At 34.4% G+C, this 20,458-nt stretch overlaps 1 protein-coding gene across 1 annotated transcript in view; it reads right to left on the bottom strand.

Moving 5' to 3' along the window:
- The window catches only part of LOC145678843 (uncharacterized), a 328,525-nt gene that overhangs the window by 20,581 nt on the left and 287,486 nt on the right, over positions 1-20,458 (bottom strand). Inside the window, exon 2 of the mRNA XM_081749401.1 lies at positions 5,883-6,252. Within this exon, the coding sequence (XP_081605527.1) occupies positions 5,883-6,252 (370 nt within the window). The remainder of the gene's footprint in view (positions 1-5,882; positions 6,253-20,458) is intronic.

Here is a 20,458-nt window from a genome sequence, read left to right as displayed (position 1 = left end):
AGTTTACACTGGAATATCTAACAAATCTAAGAGATAATAACATAATAATAATAATAATAATAATAATAATAATAATAATAATAATAATAATAATAATAATAATAATAATAATAATAATAATAATAAGAAGAAGAAGAAGAAGAAGAAGAAGAAGAAGATCTAAATAATAACAAGAAAGGTTGACAATAGCTGACTAGAATTTATCCATTAAAATGGCATCATAATGCAGTGTTATATGCAGCTTCTGAATTAAATAAATCTACAGGTGTATGTGAAATTTCGTTGTATAATTTAGGAAGCTTATAAAATAGAGAATGTTGAACTATTGAAAGGCTAGATCATACTATATGAAAAAGACGTGGTTACGTGTTTGTTCGAATGGAATTCGGAAATACAGTTCTGAGAGTAGCGTTTCGGACCTCAGTTGGCCATGTGTGAATTTATACAGATATTTGAGATCACTGATTTTATGAGGTGTGTCAGGTAGTTGAATAATTATTTAGTGTTTGTAACAGTCCGTGTTTTTTTCATCGCACGTGTGTGAGGTACTCTAAAACGTACTCTTACATTTTATAGTATAGTAGCAGTGCTCAAACCGTTCCCAGGTGGCGAGTTTTGATAGTAAGTAACGAAACACTAGTGAGAATTATGGAGTCATCAGTGCACGAAAGCAAAAAATGCTACATATGTATGCTCTCTTCATTCGTTGTCGTTTCTGAAAATGAAATTAAGTATTTGGCAATGTCTAAGATAGAATTTATCGCCCAACGAATATCAACAAGGAACAGCTCTAAATTTGGGGTTGAGACAATACAGTTGGGATGAAATCTCGAAAAAAACTTTCTGAATAGGACGAGTTTTCTTTGAAAGAGAATGAGAAAGCCGCGAGCGCAGGTGCTATATCAAAAGGACATGTTTAACGGAAGATATCCGAAATATATTTACAAAAATTAATGACTCAACATTAAATTTGAATAATTGTATTTTACTTTATACTCAAATGGGCACATCTGTTACTAAACATTTCGTTTTATTTTTATTTTTTTTTCAACTGCAACATACTTTAATATGTTCACACATCCTAGACACATTAGTTTTTTTTATAGCTTTCCAACGAGTTCTCTTCCATAGTTAGCTTACACATAATATGGAAAGTTCTTATCTCCAATCTTGTGTTCCCACCGTCAATGACCTAACCTTTAAATATTGTTTTTTGGTGTTTTGCCTTTTATGTAATGTTGTAATTAAAAATAGAATATACTGAAAGAATATATAGAATGTACTGAAAGTAAAATGATAGATATTAAAAAAACGTGATGATTTGGGGAGCAAGAGAAGAAGAAATATAATACAACTGCTTGCATGGAAGAAATGAAGATAAATATAGCTTCCATATAAGTACAAAAAATGTGTAGCTTTAATCGTTTTCTAGAAACAAATGCCAAAAAAGTATGTTATGGCGTAAGTAAGTTAACAAACTTATGGCGTAAGAATGTATGTAAGTTAACAAAGTTATGGCATAAGTAAACAAACCAATGAGGTAAACCATTGGAGATAATAGACTTCCAAGTATCCTTGTTCATAACACGGTAGATGGACGAATGAGAGACGAAAAATCCGTAACAAACTGATCTAAGGGGATAGGTTTGATATAGGATAAGATCATATCTAGGAAAACAAAAAATACTATACTGTACAACATACAGTACGTCATATGTGTAAGAAGCATGCCCCCTAAAATTTAATCATGCTTTTCAAGTGAAACATCAACATGAATTGTTGATATATTTTATATCAGGTTTATTACTAAAAATATCATTCATCGATTAGTAGTAGTTTTTGTCATTTTGGGACTCAAATGAGCAGAAGATTGAAGTAATGGGAAGATTAGGAGGGGCATGGAAGGACCAAAATCTAAATAAGGAGAACCTTCAACCTGATCTCAACATTATGTTATGAATTCAAATTATTATTGTATATTCATAAATACAATGCGGGGGGCCAACATGAGCATTGGGGGGCTCGAGCCCCAGGATCGGCGCCTTTGGGTCGAAAACTCTTTTTAGGAAACATCAGATGATTGCGTAGTGAAAGAAAGATCATATGAAGAATGAAGAATTAAAAAAAAAAAAAAAATCGCAACTTTCGAAGACTGGTTTCTAATCAAAAACCTTTCGGTTATGAAATCACCAAGTTAACCACTCACCCACGCAGAACGTTATTTTTTTTTTTGTTGTTGTCGTTAAACAACATGATGTTGTAATAGACAACGTCAAAATTTAAGTTTGCGTACATATAATATTTACAATTTTAATTAATCAATACAATATTTTATATTTTACCTAGTACTAGTTTTCTATTCTAATACTGAAATTTCTTCCGTAAATTCTGATAAGCAATGTTTTCCTTGCATATCTCAGGAATGCCAACACTTTCAAGGCATGAAGATTGGAAATATACTTTTATTGTGTCTATATTTCGTATTTGAAGTGCCTAAATATCAGCAGCCTACGAACAGTGAAGCTATAGGAAATCATGATGGTTCATTGGTAGAGTGCTTACATCTAGCTTCAAGAGTCGGAGGTTTGATTCCAGGCCATGTGAGTTCGTGACAGACGACATTGAGAGAGAGAGAGAGATACTCAAATATAGGAACAGAGACGGTCACATATGCATGGTTAGAATAGGAGAAACAAATGATCGGACAACATCCATATTCTGAGGAAAATTGTGATTTTTGTGAAGTATAAGAATCAATGTTTCTAAGTCGAATCTACGAGCATCACACTCGCAGTTGTCGAACTAAGATGGAGAATTCTTTTTGAATCATCAGATGATTGCGTAGGGAGAGAAAGATCTTTAACATTTCGAGAATGAAGAATTAAAATAATCACAACATTCGGAAACGGGTTTCGAACCAAGAATCATGAAGTTAACGATATAACTTCATGATTCTTGGTTCGAAACCCGTCTCCGAATGTTGTGATTATTTTAATTCTTGATACTACGATATAACCACTCAATCACGAAGAAGGCTACTTGATAAACTATTATCTTCTCACATATGTACAGAATCTCAACCCCTTTGAGGTATGAAGATAGAAAACATACTATTACTTCTATTAGCAATGGTTACTCAAACAAGCGTTGCAATGTGTAGAAAAAACAATGTTTCAGGTGCATGCAAAGCGAGAAAGTTTAATGTCTGAAAGGTCTCACAAGTAAACATTCTTACTCAACAATCGGGTATCTAGACATGGTATATATATTAGTATAAAAATACGGAATCTGATAAAAAAAATATAGGAGTTATAAGGATCTAAGCTAACATTGTAATCTATGGACAATCTTATTTGCACATTAGTATCGATCTTTTGTAAGTTGAGTTGCATCAGTTCAGGCGTTTTTGTTACCAGCAAAAATATTGGACCCGAACCTAATGAAGTTATAGCAGTCAGGAGGGAAAATACTTACTTTTGTTCCTGACTGTATATTTCTATATGCTATTTTTAGTTGTTTTAACGTTAGTTTCCTTCAGGTCCCTTTTAACATTAGAGAAACACCTTTATCCATTTATAAGCTCTCCTTGGTGGTTTAATGGCTAACGCGTGTGTCTTTGTATACGTGATTCCGGGCTCAATTCCCGGTGGGAGACTATAACATTTTAATTTCATTATCTTTCACTTTTATTAAACATCCGTCTCCTTTAGCATATAAGGAATAATTGTGGGAAATAAAACTAAAAACTTTCGTTTCTCGAACTTCTTCTAGATGTTCGACTCAGAAAGTTTGATTCCTGTGCTTCACAAAATCCCAAATTTCCTCAAAATAGGATATTGTCCAATATTTTTTTCTACAATTCTCACCTTCCATACGTGAATGTATCCGTCTCTGTCCCCATATTTCAATCTTTCTTCCTCTCTCTCTCAATGTCATCTGTCACGATCTCTCATGGCATGGGATCAAGTGTTCGACTAGTACCAGAGGTAAGCCATTGTACACTCAAACATGCTCGAAAAGGTTTGGTGCGGATATCTTACAACTATTAACAGATAATCATATTTGTGTACGTGTGTATGAGGGAGGGGGAAGAAAAGAGAGGAATGTGCCATTGTCTCATTTTTAATTATTGCATCTTCAGACGTCTGTGTCTTCTTGTACCTTATTTTATCCCTGCCCCCAATATCACGAATCTAATTCACACATTGGTTCCAACGCAGGAAAATTTTCAAGATAAATGAATACATTAATTTGTATTTGGACACGCAGGACAACACGAATCTTTAGAAACAATGTATTTAATCAAATGTATGTAGTAGCTAGAGAAGATTTTAATATTTAAAAATATGTTCATCAGTCCTACCTGTACGTTTTCACTTTTTTTTCGAAATAGCGTAGAAGCCAAAGAATAATATAATCTCCACATGAACGAAAACATCTTTTTCTGGAAACCCGGCCCGGATTAGATTCCCGGTAGGAGCTCATGTGTTTCGGAACTCACATTAAGCTGTAGGTCCAACTAACCAAAACTATCCTTCTTCTCGAAGCTCAAAATCAAAGTGTAACATTATTCAAAGGAAATAGGTAGCCTTCACACTAGGATCATGTGAGCCACATGCGTGAGCTGCAACTGTTAGCTTTACATTGTCTTAAATGTACGCCTTCACACATGCGCTTCTTCTTCCAGTCTTGATCAATTTATAAGATGAATCCACATTGATCTATATCTTCTTTTCCTTTTTTCTTGTAATTTATCGCCAAGATTAAAGCTGCAGCTTCTTATGGCTCTAGCATGGCTGCCATTTTACTATCACGATCTTTTGAGCGGTTCAGAAGTATTCAATCCCTTCACACTACAGGTTCACATGAGCTGCTTACGCAAGCGGCTCATAAGATCCTAGTGTGAAGTCAGCCTAACAGATCAGTCTTCCTTGAGCGTCCTGATGACATCAACAACAAACTGATTTCACTCTTTGCAACGGTAACAACATTAGACTCATTAAAATGTGAGTTCGCGCGTCCTCTTGAATCCCTTCTGACAGTTTTAGTGCTAATAAGAAATAATATTTTTTTTTCTATTAGTAATTTTCTAGAAACACAAAATATTACTGAGAAAACTAGTCAATTTGTTATATATTCTGTATTCTTCCTCAGTTTGTCATGTGGGCACTGTGACCCAATGGTAGGGCACTTAACTTCTAGTGCGTGGGGTCCCTGGTTCGATCCCCGTTCAAGTAAGTTTTGTGGTGGACAGCATCGTGTCCATGGGTTTTCTCGGGGTTCTCCTGTTTTCTCTCACATTCTCACTGCACTAAGTCTTCCGCCATCATTCACTTACCCTTCCTTAGCCTAACAGGCTATAATCGTGGGAAAAGATTTCATTTTGGTGGTTTGTCATGTGTGTCTATTTTGACACCATAATTAATTTGAAGATGCATTCTTTAGCAATGTAGCGCATACCAACAACACTAATTACTTCACTAAAGAGTGTTTTTCTTCTAAATACTAACTAATTAAATACTATGGCAAAAATTTTTTAGTATTATTGTTTATTTCCGAATCATTTAAAAAAAAACGAAAAAAATGAGTGTGTAATTGAAAAGTATGCTTAAGAAATGCCTAATACTTCAAGAGGTAATCAGAATTATAGTTGTCAATACAACAGCGATACTTTCTTGAGTTGTTTCAGTTAACTTTTCAATTATTCATACCAACCAAAATAGTATTATTGATATAAAGAGAAAGTATTTTATAAAATATGTTTGAATTTGTACAAAATTCATGTTCGCTTCAATCAAGTACTCGAGAGTAATAGTAGAACGAAATTAGATAAAGTGCAATAAAATAACAAATACATCGAAGATAACTCTCTGTCTATTTACCTGTCAATCCCATCAACTGAAAACCCAGAACCCAGAAATCCACAGTAGCATCCATATCCCTTGTAGGCGAGGGGGTTACATCCGGTGGCACAGGCGACCATGTTGTACAAGTGGAAAACGTGTCGCCGCCTCCGCTGCTGAGATGTCGATAGGTTGTCTTGTTCGGCTGCGTCAATAGTTTCAGGAGTCAATTCGAAAGCTGCCAAGCGGCTCGAGTGTCCCCAGGGGTTGTTGCTGTAACCAATGTAAACATCTTCAGGCCCCTCTTGGGACTGTTCCTGAGACGTCGCATTCACATCCTTCACCAATATAATAGCCGTTGTTCTGTTAACGTGTACCTCATCTGGCCAGTGGTTGCTGTATTTTCCTCCTGCAATGAAGAAAAATATTTACAATGAGTTTGATATAACCTCATACAAATGGAATTCTACATAATTAAGGAAAAAGCAAAATAAATTGTATATTATAATATTATTACTAACGATCCAGTACATTGTAGTGAGCGTTTCTCCCTCACACGAATTTCAACCCCTAAACTATAGAAGTAAGTCTCTAATCTCCGACACAACATAACACAACGTTGTATAAGAATCTGAGGATGTTCAACAAATATTCAGGAAATGTGTTATATAAAATTGGGGAGAACGAGCTCCCTCATTATTATCCAATTTCAACTGAAAGCAATTGAAAAATTGGAAATTTTCAGAAAAAAATTGGCCATATTTGACAAAATTGTATATATACGAGGAAGAATCAGAAACTAAGGTTACAAGGCCAAAAAATGAGGAGTGTGGGATAATTTTAATATCTGGAGTTGGCAACTGTGCAAACTTTCAGCCACCCGCCACCTATGGCGCTAGTTGTAGGTAAAGACAAATGGCGAACCGTTTGGAAAACTGGTCTCGCGAAGAAGTCCGCTCAGTTATTTGATTTCTGTGGGCAAAGCATTTAACCGCGGCTGAAATTCACCGGCAGCTGGTAGAGGTTTGCGGAGAGACTGTAATGTCTCGTCAGCATGTCGCAGAATGGTGTCGAAAATTTGCGGCTGCTAGAGCCTGTCTATCCCACCTGTGCCCTCGGAAACTATGAGAACTAAACTTCGTCCTTACCCCCGCCAGCCTCTGGCGGACGAAACTCCCCCTTTGCTTAGGGAAAAGAAGTGGATGACCTCAACTGTGTTGCCAGTTTGTCATTCAGTCATTTGGTCTTGACGAGTGAAGATCGTAGGCTACTTAAAAGTGACTAACATGACGAAGCACAGCGGAGTCCATGAAATAATTCGTTATGGCAACGCTTCCGCATCCAACAATTGAAAGATCTCGGTCGCAGCAACCTGTCCCTCCTGGTTTGAGGGAGGTTTCGGGAAATCACATATCGATAGCAGCGCCAGCAAGGGCACAGTTGAATAATACAGGCTCTAGAGAAAAGTCACCGACGAGGAGCGTAGAGGCCGATCCACCACATCATCGACCACCCTCCCTACAGCCCGGACATCGCTCCAAGAGACTTTCACCTGTTCCCGCACTTGAAGGAGCACCTAGAAGGCCGTCGCTTCGCTTCAGATGAGGAGGTGAAACACTCTGTGACAACATGGCTGAACATGTAAGTACAGGATTTTTACCAGGAGGAAATCTTCAAACTCATCCCACGATGCGACAAATTCCTCAACCGACATGGAGACTATGTCGAAAAATAACCTAACGTATGTATTACATGTTGGCTGTATTGGTTGTATGAAATAATATATACATGTTTCATTCCAGGCTTTGTAACCTTACTTTCTGATCACTCCTCGTATATAACGAAAATTATCATAGAATTTTTGTTTAAATGTTCGAAGAGAAGGGTTAATTGAGTTCTAACAGTTGATTGACTTCTACTGCAAGAGTGGGGATCCTCAATAAACGCACACATTATATTATGTTGAAATCTAATAATATTTACGAAAAGTTAGCGTAGGACATACTTTTTTTTAAAAACCTTGTTGGTGGAGAAGTTCACTCTGTCGTTCTTGATTGATCTTAAATCCAAGTAGTGAGAATGATTGTGAATCATCAAAAAGTATACGCCATATTCTATGAAAATATTTCTACGAAAGATTAAAAAAAAAAAAAAATGTATGCACGTGGTTAAGTGCTCGAAGAAGGCTGCAGAGCCTTAACTTCGCCACGTAAAAGAAGTCATAAATAAAATAAAATAAATAAATAAATATCATGCATCATATTTTTAAATCTGTGATGGTGGTGAAAAAGTAATCCACATTATATTGGGGGGGGGGGGGCTAAATTCACCTTCACTCTTCATTGATTTTAACCCCAAGGGGATTACGGAAAACACTCAAAGACCATGTACATTATATCGAAGTATCAAAGCGGAATGTTAGAAAATTTATCATGGAACTCTAAAAGAAACGGGGGGGGGGGGAGTTAGGAGGATATACGCATTATTTTATTCTTTACTGATTGTAACTCTCTGCAGAGGGGATGATTGAGAAGCCTCCAAAAAGTACGACATATTACGCCAAAACCAAACATTTCTAACGAAAGTTATCGTGGAACATTTCTTTTTTAAATTCAGGGCGGGAGGGCGGTGAATTCACATTTTCATTCTTATCACATTTTAATCATCTACTTTGTGGATATTTCAATTCCCACAAAGAAAATATATAGGGTCTAGTAAGTTTTGTGGTAATCGAAAAATCTTTTATGTGGTTTATATTGGAAAATTATTTTGCATGTATCTATGCAAACTTACTATATGGGGTGGATTTTACACCCCTTTCACCTCCCTTTGTACTTGATGGACGACAACCCCAAACAATAAGGTTATTTCTGCAAGTAAAAGGAAAGGCATATACCAAGCTTAATCAAAATCGGATAGGTTTTACGAGAGTTGTTCTGGAAAAGACGGACGGTCAGATCTGAGTCGAATAGTGGAAATTTCGCTAACGCTCGCTTCACTTATTACTATTGATCTGTGCATTGTTGTTAGTAATTTCAACCCCAAACTATAGGAGTAATAATAATAACTTATTTATTTTGTAATAGCGTATGTAAGTTATTACAAAATAAGTACAAATATTATTTAAAAAGTAGTTAACAAGGGATACAGACAGCATGATAAGTCATCAATTACAGTTGAGTTAATTTTTCTAGACGCTGCCTTAACCTAGATTTTTGGGTAATTAAAATTCTGGTCACACTGTAATTTCTATGGGTGGCAACACTGAAAATTCTTCCGATTCATATTTTCGGATGTAGAATAACATTATCTATTATAATGGTAAGTTACATTTCATTATCTCTTTTCCCTTACGAAAAACGGGCAAAAGAAAAATCAGCTTTTGAAAAATATTTAGTAGTGTCCCCTTAAGTCTTCGGAGGAGGAAGGGGTAAGTGAGTCTTCATATTTGGTTCATTTTAAGTGCAAGACTGGAGATTATGTAGCCTCTTCGTTCCTGAGCATATTTTTGGTGAGAATTTCATGCATTTCTGTATTTGTTTCCACCTATAACCCTGACGCTCATGCTTGTTCTTGCAATGTTTGCGTTGTGTTAAGGAGTTTTGTAGTTCTTACAGTGTTGCCAGTGTCGGGGGTCTATATCTCTTGTAGGTGATATTGGGACTCAGTGAGTAAAAAATGTTTCCTACTATGGTTATGTCTCCTACAGGAGACGCGAGGACCGAAGAGAGTAGAAACCTCAATAAACACATACATAATAGTATGTTACAATTAGGGGCGGATCCAGGACCGACTTCTGGGGGGGGGAACGGTGGGTTGTCATACTGCTATTTTTAAGGGCTCCAAACTTTGGGATGGGTTGTATTTATATATATAAAATAAGAAAGTTTATTCTTCTGGGGGGCGATCAACCCGATAGCCCCCCCCAGGATCCGCCCCTGGTTACAATCCAATAATATTTACGAAAGTTGCCATCCCGTGGACAACATCGTGTGCGTAGGTTTTCTCGGGGCACTTACAACGATCGATAATGTATATTTTGTATATAATTCTAAGTATTGTTTCTATTTTTAAGGGCAAAAGTGCTATTTAAAACAGTACAAGCGATTAAGAAGAAGAAGAAAAATATATAAAGAAATAATTTAAATATTTGTATTATATTGACATTTCTCTTGTTTTGGTTACAATGACAACTTGTTTATCTGGTTGTTAAGGTAACTAAGAAAAGATATAACGAAGAACCATCTTGTTAGAATACAATGTATATTATTTTAATGTGTCAAATTTGGTATATATGACGAAATATATATTCAAAAGTGCATAACTGTGTTGTGTGATTCATGGTAATCTCGTGTACTCTATAAATATTCAAAAAAATTTTTGGAACCAGGGAATGTAACGAAAGAAATAACGTAACATATTTATATGGTGCCGAAACCCGGGAACCTTGACATTAGTCAGAAGTTTTAGTAAACTATCTCAGCATCACGGATTACATTTTACTACGTAATAAAAGAAAAATATATCGAAGAACTAAAACGAATACCAGTACAGGAGTTGAAGATGTTAATATACCGTCAACTGAGACCTCAACGGATGTGATTGAGCTTTTACAACAGCTAGGACAACAGATGAATTCCCTGACACAAAATTTGGATTCTAGATTGGAACAAGTGACACAACAAATAGGACAGCAGATGGATTCCAGATTGGAACAAGTAACACAAAATTTGGATTCCAAATTGGAACAAGTATCACAAAATTTGGATTCCAGACTAGAACAAGTAACCCAACAAGTAGGACAACAGATGGATTCTAGATTGGAATAAGTAAAACTACAAATAAGACAGAAGACGGATTCCAAATTGGATTCTAGATTGGAACAAGTGACAACAAATAGGACAGCAGATGGATTCTAAATTGGAGTAAGTAACGCAGCAGATAAATATCAAACTGGAAACAACCGACAATAGATAAAGCAAATTATCCATAGCTTTGCAATGGTGAGAAGTACCGTTGATGTAGTAGAAACGCAAGTCAATGAACATACAAACCAAATTCGGAGACTGTAAGAAGAGGTACAGACTATCAAAGAGTAAATCCGTACAGCAAAATGTAATCCTGATCCTGCCCTCAACGTAATGTATGAGGCACATAGGAGAACTGAATCAAGGCCCTGTGAAGAAGACAGCAACTCATCAGAAGCCTATTCTGAAAGGGAGGTCACCATTTCTAATATCGATGACGAAGAAAGAAGGCCACGTCGACGGAACCATACACACGTAAAACCTAGACATCTAAGGTATTTTAGTACTAATAATACTCGCGTGAAATTTAGTGAAATAAAATCCTTAACTAAATTCAGCGATAGAACTGAGGACATCCCTCAGCGAGTACCTTTTTAGAAAAATTTGAAGAAGAATGTGAACTAATTGGTATAGATAAGGCTAATTTCCTGAAAATATTGCCACATATTTTGTTACCACCTTGTTCGGTATGGTATAAAGCGATCAGAGGCAGTGTGCATAATTATTCAGATTTTAAAAATGCGCTGTTAGCAAATTTTGAAAACAATTTTATGTTAGCAGACCGGGATGTCAAGATTAGAAACCGACGTTTGGATCCTAAAGTGGACAAAAGTCTTACAGATTTTGTAATTTCAGCATATAATGACTTGAAGCAGATCAATCCATATCAGCAGGAATCACGCATTACTGCATCAGTAAGAATATAATTACCATTTAGGTTACAGCAAATATTGATCTCTTCGCAGTGTATTAATTTTAATCACTTAATCAAAATTATGAGAGTCAGACTAGATTGCAAGGTAATAACAGAAATCAAGCTAATCATATTTCCGTGTGAAACATCATTGTTAGAGAAGGTTGCAATTATAATACGAGTGGTAATGTTGGATTTTCTCGTAATTGCAATACGACCGAACCTAATTTTAGAAGAAACAGAAATGATAATCGTACAGCTTTTAGGAACAATGTAAACAATCGATCTAATTTCTCACGTACTGTCAGATTTCGTGGTAATTACATAGGTGGCAGAAATTTTCAAAATAGGAACCAAAGAACTGGTGAACTAAATAACATACAGGACTGTATTCAAGATTGTGCCCTCAATGTAACCTAATCGAATCTTTTGGTAATGTAACTTAAGCTAAAGTTATGGCGTCCGTCAAAACATATTCAATTAGGTTTTGTTTTGTTTCAATTTGAATATTGTTATGATTTCATTTGTAATTCGTACTTCGTTTGAATTTCATACAGTTATATTAATGATTACAAGGAATGTATGAGAATTAAGCATAATTTCCAATTTATATATGAATCTATTAGAATATATTTATATTATAATTTCTTTGTAATTTGTACTTCTTCTGAATTCTATGCAATTACATCTATGCATCAATATAAATATTATTTACCAAAGTTATGCTAAATATGCCCGAATAAATTAAATAGGTTATGTTGTATTTTAACTTACACCAACTTTATTGTTAACAAGCATAAATGGTATTGAATTAAGGAATCTATTTAGGACCTAAATAATCAACCAACTTATTATATTTTGAATATGTCTTTCTCATCGATAATTTTATAGAATTCAAATAAAATTGATTATTGTACGAATATAAGAATGATATTGAGATAAGATGAAAATAATATATTATTTCATGAATTGTAATTCTTATATATATAAAGGCTATTCAAAAAGTAAGGTAACCAGGTATATGAAATGTTTAACGGTCCAGGATTCTTTCTTCAATTGTAATCAATTCAAGAAGTCCTGTGGTTCGGGAGCCATATACAACGATCGATAATGTATATTTTGTAAAATATGTACTTCTAAGTACTGTTTATATTTTTAAGGGCAAAAGTGCTATTTAAAAGAGCACAAGCGATTAAGAAGAAGAAGAAAAAATCAAATTTTTGAGTTTTACGTCCCACGGTTATGCCGGTTAGGCTAAAGAAGACGGTGATAATGAGCGATGAATGAGATGGTGGAATGAAGAAAGTGGGAGGAAACGGGAGAACCCCGAGAAAACCCACGCACACGGTGTTTGTCCACCACAAAGTTCACTTGGCGGGAGCAGGGTTTGAACCCGAGACCCCTAGCACCAGAGGTGAACACTCTACCACTGAGCCACCGCGGCCCGAAGAAGAAGAAGAAACATGTATAAAGAAATAATTTAAATAATTTGTATTATATTGACATTTCTCTTATTTTGGTTACAATGACAACTTGTTTATCTGGTTGTTAAGATAACTAAGAAAAGATATAACGAAGAACCATCTTGTTAGAATAGAATGTATATTATTTCAATGTGTCAAATTTGGTATATATGACGAAATATATATTCAAAAGTGCATAACTGTGTTGTGTGATTCATGGTAATCTCGTGTACTCTATAAATATTCAAAATATATTTGTAACCAGGGAATGTAACGAAAGAAAAAACGTTACACACTCTCAATTTCTCATTCCACCAATTCTTCCATCAACATTCATTTGCCTAAATCATCCGTCTTCCTTATCCTAATAAAGGGCATAATCGTAGAACGTTAAACTGAAAGATTTTATTTTATTTTATTTTCAAACTCATGGAAGGGGAAAGAGAAATTCACTCGCTAGTTCTCAATTTATTTTAAATCCAGGCAGTGGCAACGATTGTGAAGCATCAAAAAAGTATAAACCATGTTCCATGAAAATGTAGTACAGTAAAACCTGTCTTCAACGGACCCTTTATTAAACGGAAAACTGTCTTAAACGGAAATATTTCACGGTCCCATGAATTTTGGAGAACAAAACGTGTAAAAAGTACCTTCATTAAGCGGAAACTGTGTTACGCGGACAACGGAAAGAAAAATAAACATTTAACGGAAAATTCTGAGTTCCGGAATACAGCGTTTAGAAGATGTTTAGACATTTTGTGAGACATATACAATACACTGTCTGCGATAAAATGTTAGTTCTTTTGTTAAACATTTCTGGACAGTGTTTACCTTCCCCAACCACTACTCATATTCACCCCCACAAATTGTCCTTAATCCCCGCAACTTAATCAAAAATCATACGGAATGTCGGAAAGAAGAAAACGAGATAGAGGAAGAAGAGGAATACGATACCGAGTTCGAAGAAGAGTGTAGAATAAATACATATCAAGATGCTCTCAAAAGTTTAAAGGAACTGAAAAATTTGCCTTACGGAAAAATGATTCTGATTCACTTAGTATAATTTCTCAGGCTAAAGTGTATACGGAAAGTCAAGCAGCCAAGCAGCAATGTACACAGAAAATCCTGCTTGGCTATTAGAAAAATAAAGAAAACGTATGCAGAGTATATTTTGTATTCATTTTAATTTTTTTGTGTATTTATTCGTAGAAGAAAGAAGTACTGCAATCGAACAATGTACGTAGAGCATGTGTTTTTTTTTTAAGAGGAAAGGTCTACCTCCACTAAGCGGAAACCTGACTTTAACGGAAATTTTTGCAAGTCCCGTTCGATTCCGCTAAAGACAGGTTTCACTGTATATTACGAAAGTTATCTTGGGCATATTTTTTAATCTGAAAGGGTCGGAGAAAAGTGGCAAATCTAGAAGGTACAAACTGGGTGGAGGGTGGCAGGCAGAACCCAAACTATGATAGGTGTATTATGAGTTTACTACAAACTTTTAAAAATATATAAATAATAGCTTAAATTATTTCTATCACTCAAAAAACTAGATCCGCCACTGGCGGAGACGTAATCCATATCATATTAGGGGATTAAATTCACCGTTTATTCTTGGCTGATTTCAATCCCAAGCACAAGAGATTCCGGAAAAGAGTAAATAGACAAAAACACTTTGTATATTTGTTTAACTCTAATGAAGCACACAAATCAAATAGAACCATTAAATCCATTTGCAATGATGACATGCCAAATATAGGATAATGAAATAGAGTCAGGAAATTACTTAATCATATCTGCATATAAACTGCTTTGCAATGCGTTTTGGACAATGCAAATTTACAATCTACAAAACAAATATCAAATAAATGTGAAAGATACGTAGGAATAATTACGGTTTGTACTTTATTCATGTATTCATGTATCATATACCTATAACGAAATGATGTATATATTCTTTTATTGTGTAATGTCTTGAATGTATATACGATTTTGTTTTGCTTTTTCTGTTTATGTTAGTTCTTTTTCTTTCTGTTCTTTCTTTCTTTTTTTTTTGTAATGTCTGTTTTCATTAGTTTTACTGGGTAGCATTGCAAGAATACTGTAAAATTTACCTGTAATATCTTTTGTAAAGGCAACAGTAGCTCTATAATAGGTAATAATGATAAATAAATAAATAAAAAATAAATATCTCCAGAATTCCTTGAACATTGCTAGAAGTTGTCGGAAAAATGGAAACTAGAACACAGTATTTTCCAGTTTCGCGAATTTTACTTTTCGTAAATCGGCGCTGCTTTGGCAACCTAAAGAAAATGTTGCAAATAACATTTCACTTGAGATATATTTATATAAATTTAATTTATTGAATTTTTGGGTGCACTATTTTAAAGCGTGTAATAATATTTTTAAAAAAAACTCAACAAACAAATAAAATTTTAATTAGGATGATGTAAATATTCAGTCAGTGGCGTAACCAAAGGTTTCGGAGCCTCCCTGCAGACAGCGTGCTGTGGGTCCTTTCTCTACGTTCCACTTTACGAATTGAGGTCCCCTGATGGCTTGAGGCTCCCCGCAATGCGGGGTCTGTAGGGACCTTATTTATGCCCCTGTATTCAGTTATAGTCTTTGAAAAATATTATACCTAGGTAGACCTAGAATTTAGATTAACGATTAACCTGTTACCAGCTATCGATATACTTTGTGGTTGATTATAAACAACAAACTTAAAATTTTGCCAAACACTTCTTGACAAATTATTTTGGGAATGTTGGAATTCACTTGAAATTCTAATAGAAAGTTTTTGATATTTATGTACCGGGAAATAAAATTGATCACATTCCAGCAACCACAGAGTACAAAATATTTACAGAACATTCTTTTAGTATCTTACAAGTTCCGTAATATTCAGAACAATGGAAATATTCACGGGATTTCCCTTGGATTTCAATGGAAAGTACGTGTCACAGTAGAACTTTATAGATAATGAAAATATTCACGGATTTTCCCTTGGATGTCAATAGCAAGTACCTGTTATAGTAGAACTTTATTGATAATGGAAATATGTACGGGATTTCCATTGGATTTCAGTGGACAGTACGTGTCACGGTAGAACTTTATAAATAATGGAACTATTCATGGGATTTCCCTTTGATTTCAATGGGAAGTACCTGTCACAGTACAACTTTATAGATAATGGAAATATTCACGGGATTTTCCTTGGATTTCAATGGGAAGTATGTGTCACAGTAGAACTTCATAAATAATGTAAATATTCATGGAATTTTCCTTAGATTTCAATTGGAAATACCTGTCACAGTAGAACTTTATAGATAATGGAAACATTCACGGGATTTCCCTTGGATTTCAATGGAATGCATCTTTCATGGGACAATACTTGGATGTCCAAAAGTCATTCTGTTATTACCACGCAGAAAGCCCAAAAAATGTTCCACAATAATCCAACAGGAAATATCTTCTCTGAAACATAAGGGAAGAGAAACATCTGGATTTCCACAGAATGTCTACTGGAAAGAATTGTGACATTCGCGAATATCTGAATATGCGGAACTTACGTCTCTTGGAAGTCTTTGTGCTATACGGGAAATGTAACTTTGAAAATTTTATCCACAAGTCAATTTGCAACATTGAATATTTTCATCTCATTATTAAGATTATGTTACATATCCATAAGTAATTACAAAAGTCAAATATTAAGTTTTTAGTGTATGATACTTGGTTTGTGAATGTGTTAAACAGTAAAACACAATGCCTCTGACAAAATCCTTCTCGTAACGTTGATCTTTGCTTGGCCATTTATTTATAAAAGTATCGGCTGAGTGGAGATTTCTGCAAATCACTGACTGATGGCCAACTGATAAGAGAGACTTGTCTGTTTGTTATTGTTGTATTGAAGAACCTTCTACATTTTGTTATCTCTGTACATTTACATGAAAACAGGAAGAGCGTCATATATTGAAAGAATAGAACAGTAAAGATCACCGTCTTGATAATCTTTGTGTAAAAATCCCAAATTACGCAAGTACAAGATTATGAATAAATGTAAGGTTACATGTGTTTTGAAAGTGAAAGCAACTTGGTCAAGTATGAAAGGAGATGCGAACTCATACACGCTTCGCTTCCTTTAATTCTATTATGCATCTCAAGCTATTCAAATAGCCTATAAGCTCACTACCTCGTCCAACTGTTTCTTTGCAATCACCTACTTAGATTCACAGAGGAATTACATGCATAGTTGATTTCTTCTATGTTGTATTATTTTGAGTGCTCATTTATTTGATTTGCCAATCATACAATAATTTATCATGACACACAATAATATAAGTCTTAATGCTATATACGATAATCCCCTTGCGATAATAGGTGAATATACGATAATTTAAGCCTTAATGCTATACACGATAATGCCTTTGCGATAATAGGTGAATATACGATAATTTAAGCCTTAATGCTATACACGATAATGCCTTTGCGATAATAGGTGAATATACGATAATTTAAGCCTTAATGCTATACACGATAATGCCTTTACGATAATAGGTGAATATACGATAATTTAAGCCTTAATGCTATACACGATAATGCCTTTACGATAATAGGTGAATATACGATAATTTAAGCCTTAATGCTATATACGATAATCCCCTTGGGATAATAGGTGAATATACGATAATTTAAGCCTTAATGCTATACACGATAATGCCTTTGCGATAATAGGTGAATATACGATAATTTAAGCCTTAATGCTATACACGATAATGCCTTTACGATAATAGGTGAATATACGATAATTTAAGCCTTAATGCTATACACGATAATGCCTTTACGATAATAGGTGAATATACGATAATTTAAGCCTTAATGCTATATACGATAATCCCCTTGGGATAATAGGTGAATATACGATAATTTAAGCCTTAATGCTATACACGATAATGCCTTTGCGATAATAGGTGAATATACGATAATTTAAGCCTTAATGCTATACACGATAATGCCTTTACGATAATAGGTGAATATACGATAATTTAAGCCTTAATGCTATACACGATAATGCCTTTACGATAATAGGTGAATATACGATAATTTAAGCCTTAATGCTATATACGATAATCCCCTTGGGATAATAGGTGAATATACGATAATTTAAGCCTTAATGCTATACACGATAATGCCTTTGCGATAATAGGTGAATATACGATAATTTAAGCCTTAATGCTATACACGATAATGCCTTTACGATAATAGGTGAATATACGATAATTTAAGCCTTAATGCTATACACGATAATGCCTTTACGATAATAGGTGAATATACGATAATTTAAGCCTTAATGCTATATACGATAATCCCCTTGGGATAATAGGTGAATATACGATAATTTAAGCCTTAATGCTATACACGATAATGCCTTTGCGATAATAGGTGAATATACGATAATTTAAGCCTTAATGCTATACACGATAATGCCTTTACGATAATAGGTGAATATACGATAATTTAAGCCTTAATGCTATACACGATAATGCCTTTACGATAATAGGTGAATATACGATAATTTAAGCCTTAATGCTATATACGATAATCCCCTTGGGATAATAGGTGAATATACGATAATTTAAGCCTTAATGCTATATACGATAATCCCCTTGGGATAATAGGTGAATATACGATAATTTAAGCCTTAATGCTATATACGATAATCCCCTTGGGATAATAGGTGAATATACGATAATTTAAGCCTTAATGCTATATACGATAATCCCCTTGGGATAATAGGTGAATATACGATAATTTAAGCCTTAATGCTATATACGATAATCCCCTTGGGATAATAGGTGAATATACGATAATTTAAGCCTTAATGCTATATACGATAATGCCTTTGCGATAATAGGTGAATATACGATAATTTAAGCCTTAATGCTATACACGATAATCCCCTTGGGATAATAGGTGAATATACGATAATTTAAGCCTTAATGCTATATACGATAATCCCCTTGGGATAATAGGTGAATATACGATAATTTAAGCCTTAATGCTATATACGATAATCCCCTTGGGATAATAGGTGAATATACGATAATTTAAGCCTTAATGCTATATACGATAATCCCCTTGGGATAATAGGTGAATATACGATAATTTAAGCCTTAATGCTATATACGATAATCCACTTGGGATAATAGGTGAATATACGATAATTTAAGCCTTAATGCTATATACGATAATGCCTTTGCGATAATAGGTGAATATACGATAATTTAAGCCTTAATGCTATACACGATAATGCCTTTACGATAATAGGTGAATATACGATAATTTAAGCCTTAATGCTATATACGATAATCCCCTTGGGATAATAGGTGAATATACGATAATTTAAGCCTTAATGCTATATACGATAATCCCCTTGGGATAATAGGTGAATATACGATAATTTAAGCCTTAATGCTATATACGATAATCCACTTGGGATAATAGGTGAATATACGATAATTTAAGCCTTAATGCTATATACGATAATGCCTTTGCGATAATAGGTGAATATACGATAATTTAAGCCTTAATGCTATACACGATAATGCCTTTACGATAATAGGTGAATATACGATAATTTAAGCCTTAATGCTATATACGATAATCCCCTTGGGATAATAGGTGAATATACGATAATTTAAGCCTTAATGCTATATACGATAATCCCCTTGGGATAATAGGTGAATATACGATAATTTAAGCCTTAATGCTATATACGATAATCCCCTTGGGATAATAGGTGAATATACGATAATTTAAGCCTTAATGCTATATACGATAATCCCCTTGGGATAATAGGTGAATATACGATAATTTAAGCCTTAATGCTATATACGATAATCCCCTTGGGATAATAGGTGAATATACGATAATTTAAGCCTTAATGCTATATACGATAATCCACTTGGGATAATAGGTGAATATACGATAATTTAAGCCTTAATGCTATACACGATAATCCACTTGGGATAATAGGTGAATATACGATAATTTAAGCCTTAATGCTATACACGATAATGCCTTTACGATAATAGGTGAATATACGATAATTTAAGCCTTAATGCTATATACGATAATCCCCTTGGGATAATAGGTGAATATACGATAATTTAAGCCTTAATGCTATATACGATAATCCCCTTGGGATAATAGGTGAATATACGATAATTTAAGCCTTAATGCTATATACGATAATCCACTTGGGATAATAGGTGAATATACGATAATTTAAGCCTTAATGCTATATACGATAATGCCTTTGCGATAATAGGTGAATATACGATAATTTAAGCCTTAATGCTATACACGATAATCCCCTTGGGATAATAGGTGAATATACGATAATTTAAGCCTTAATGCTATATACGATAATCC

This window comes from Thermobia domestica, chromosome 2 (assembly GCF_964235325.1).
Source record: "Thermobia domestica chromosome 2, izTheDome1.hap1.1, whole genome shotgun sequence".
NCBI classification, from domain to species: Eukaryota; Metazoa; Arthropoda; class Insecta; order Zygentoma; family Lepismatidae; genus Thermobia; species Thermobia domestica.
The sequence above is the reverse complement of the archived record's forward strand: the minus strand, read 5'-3'. Positions and strand labels throughout refer to the sequence as shown.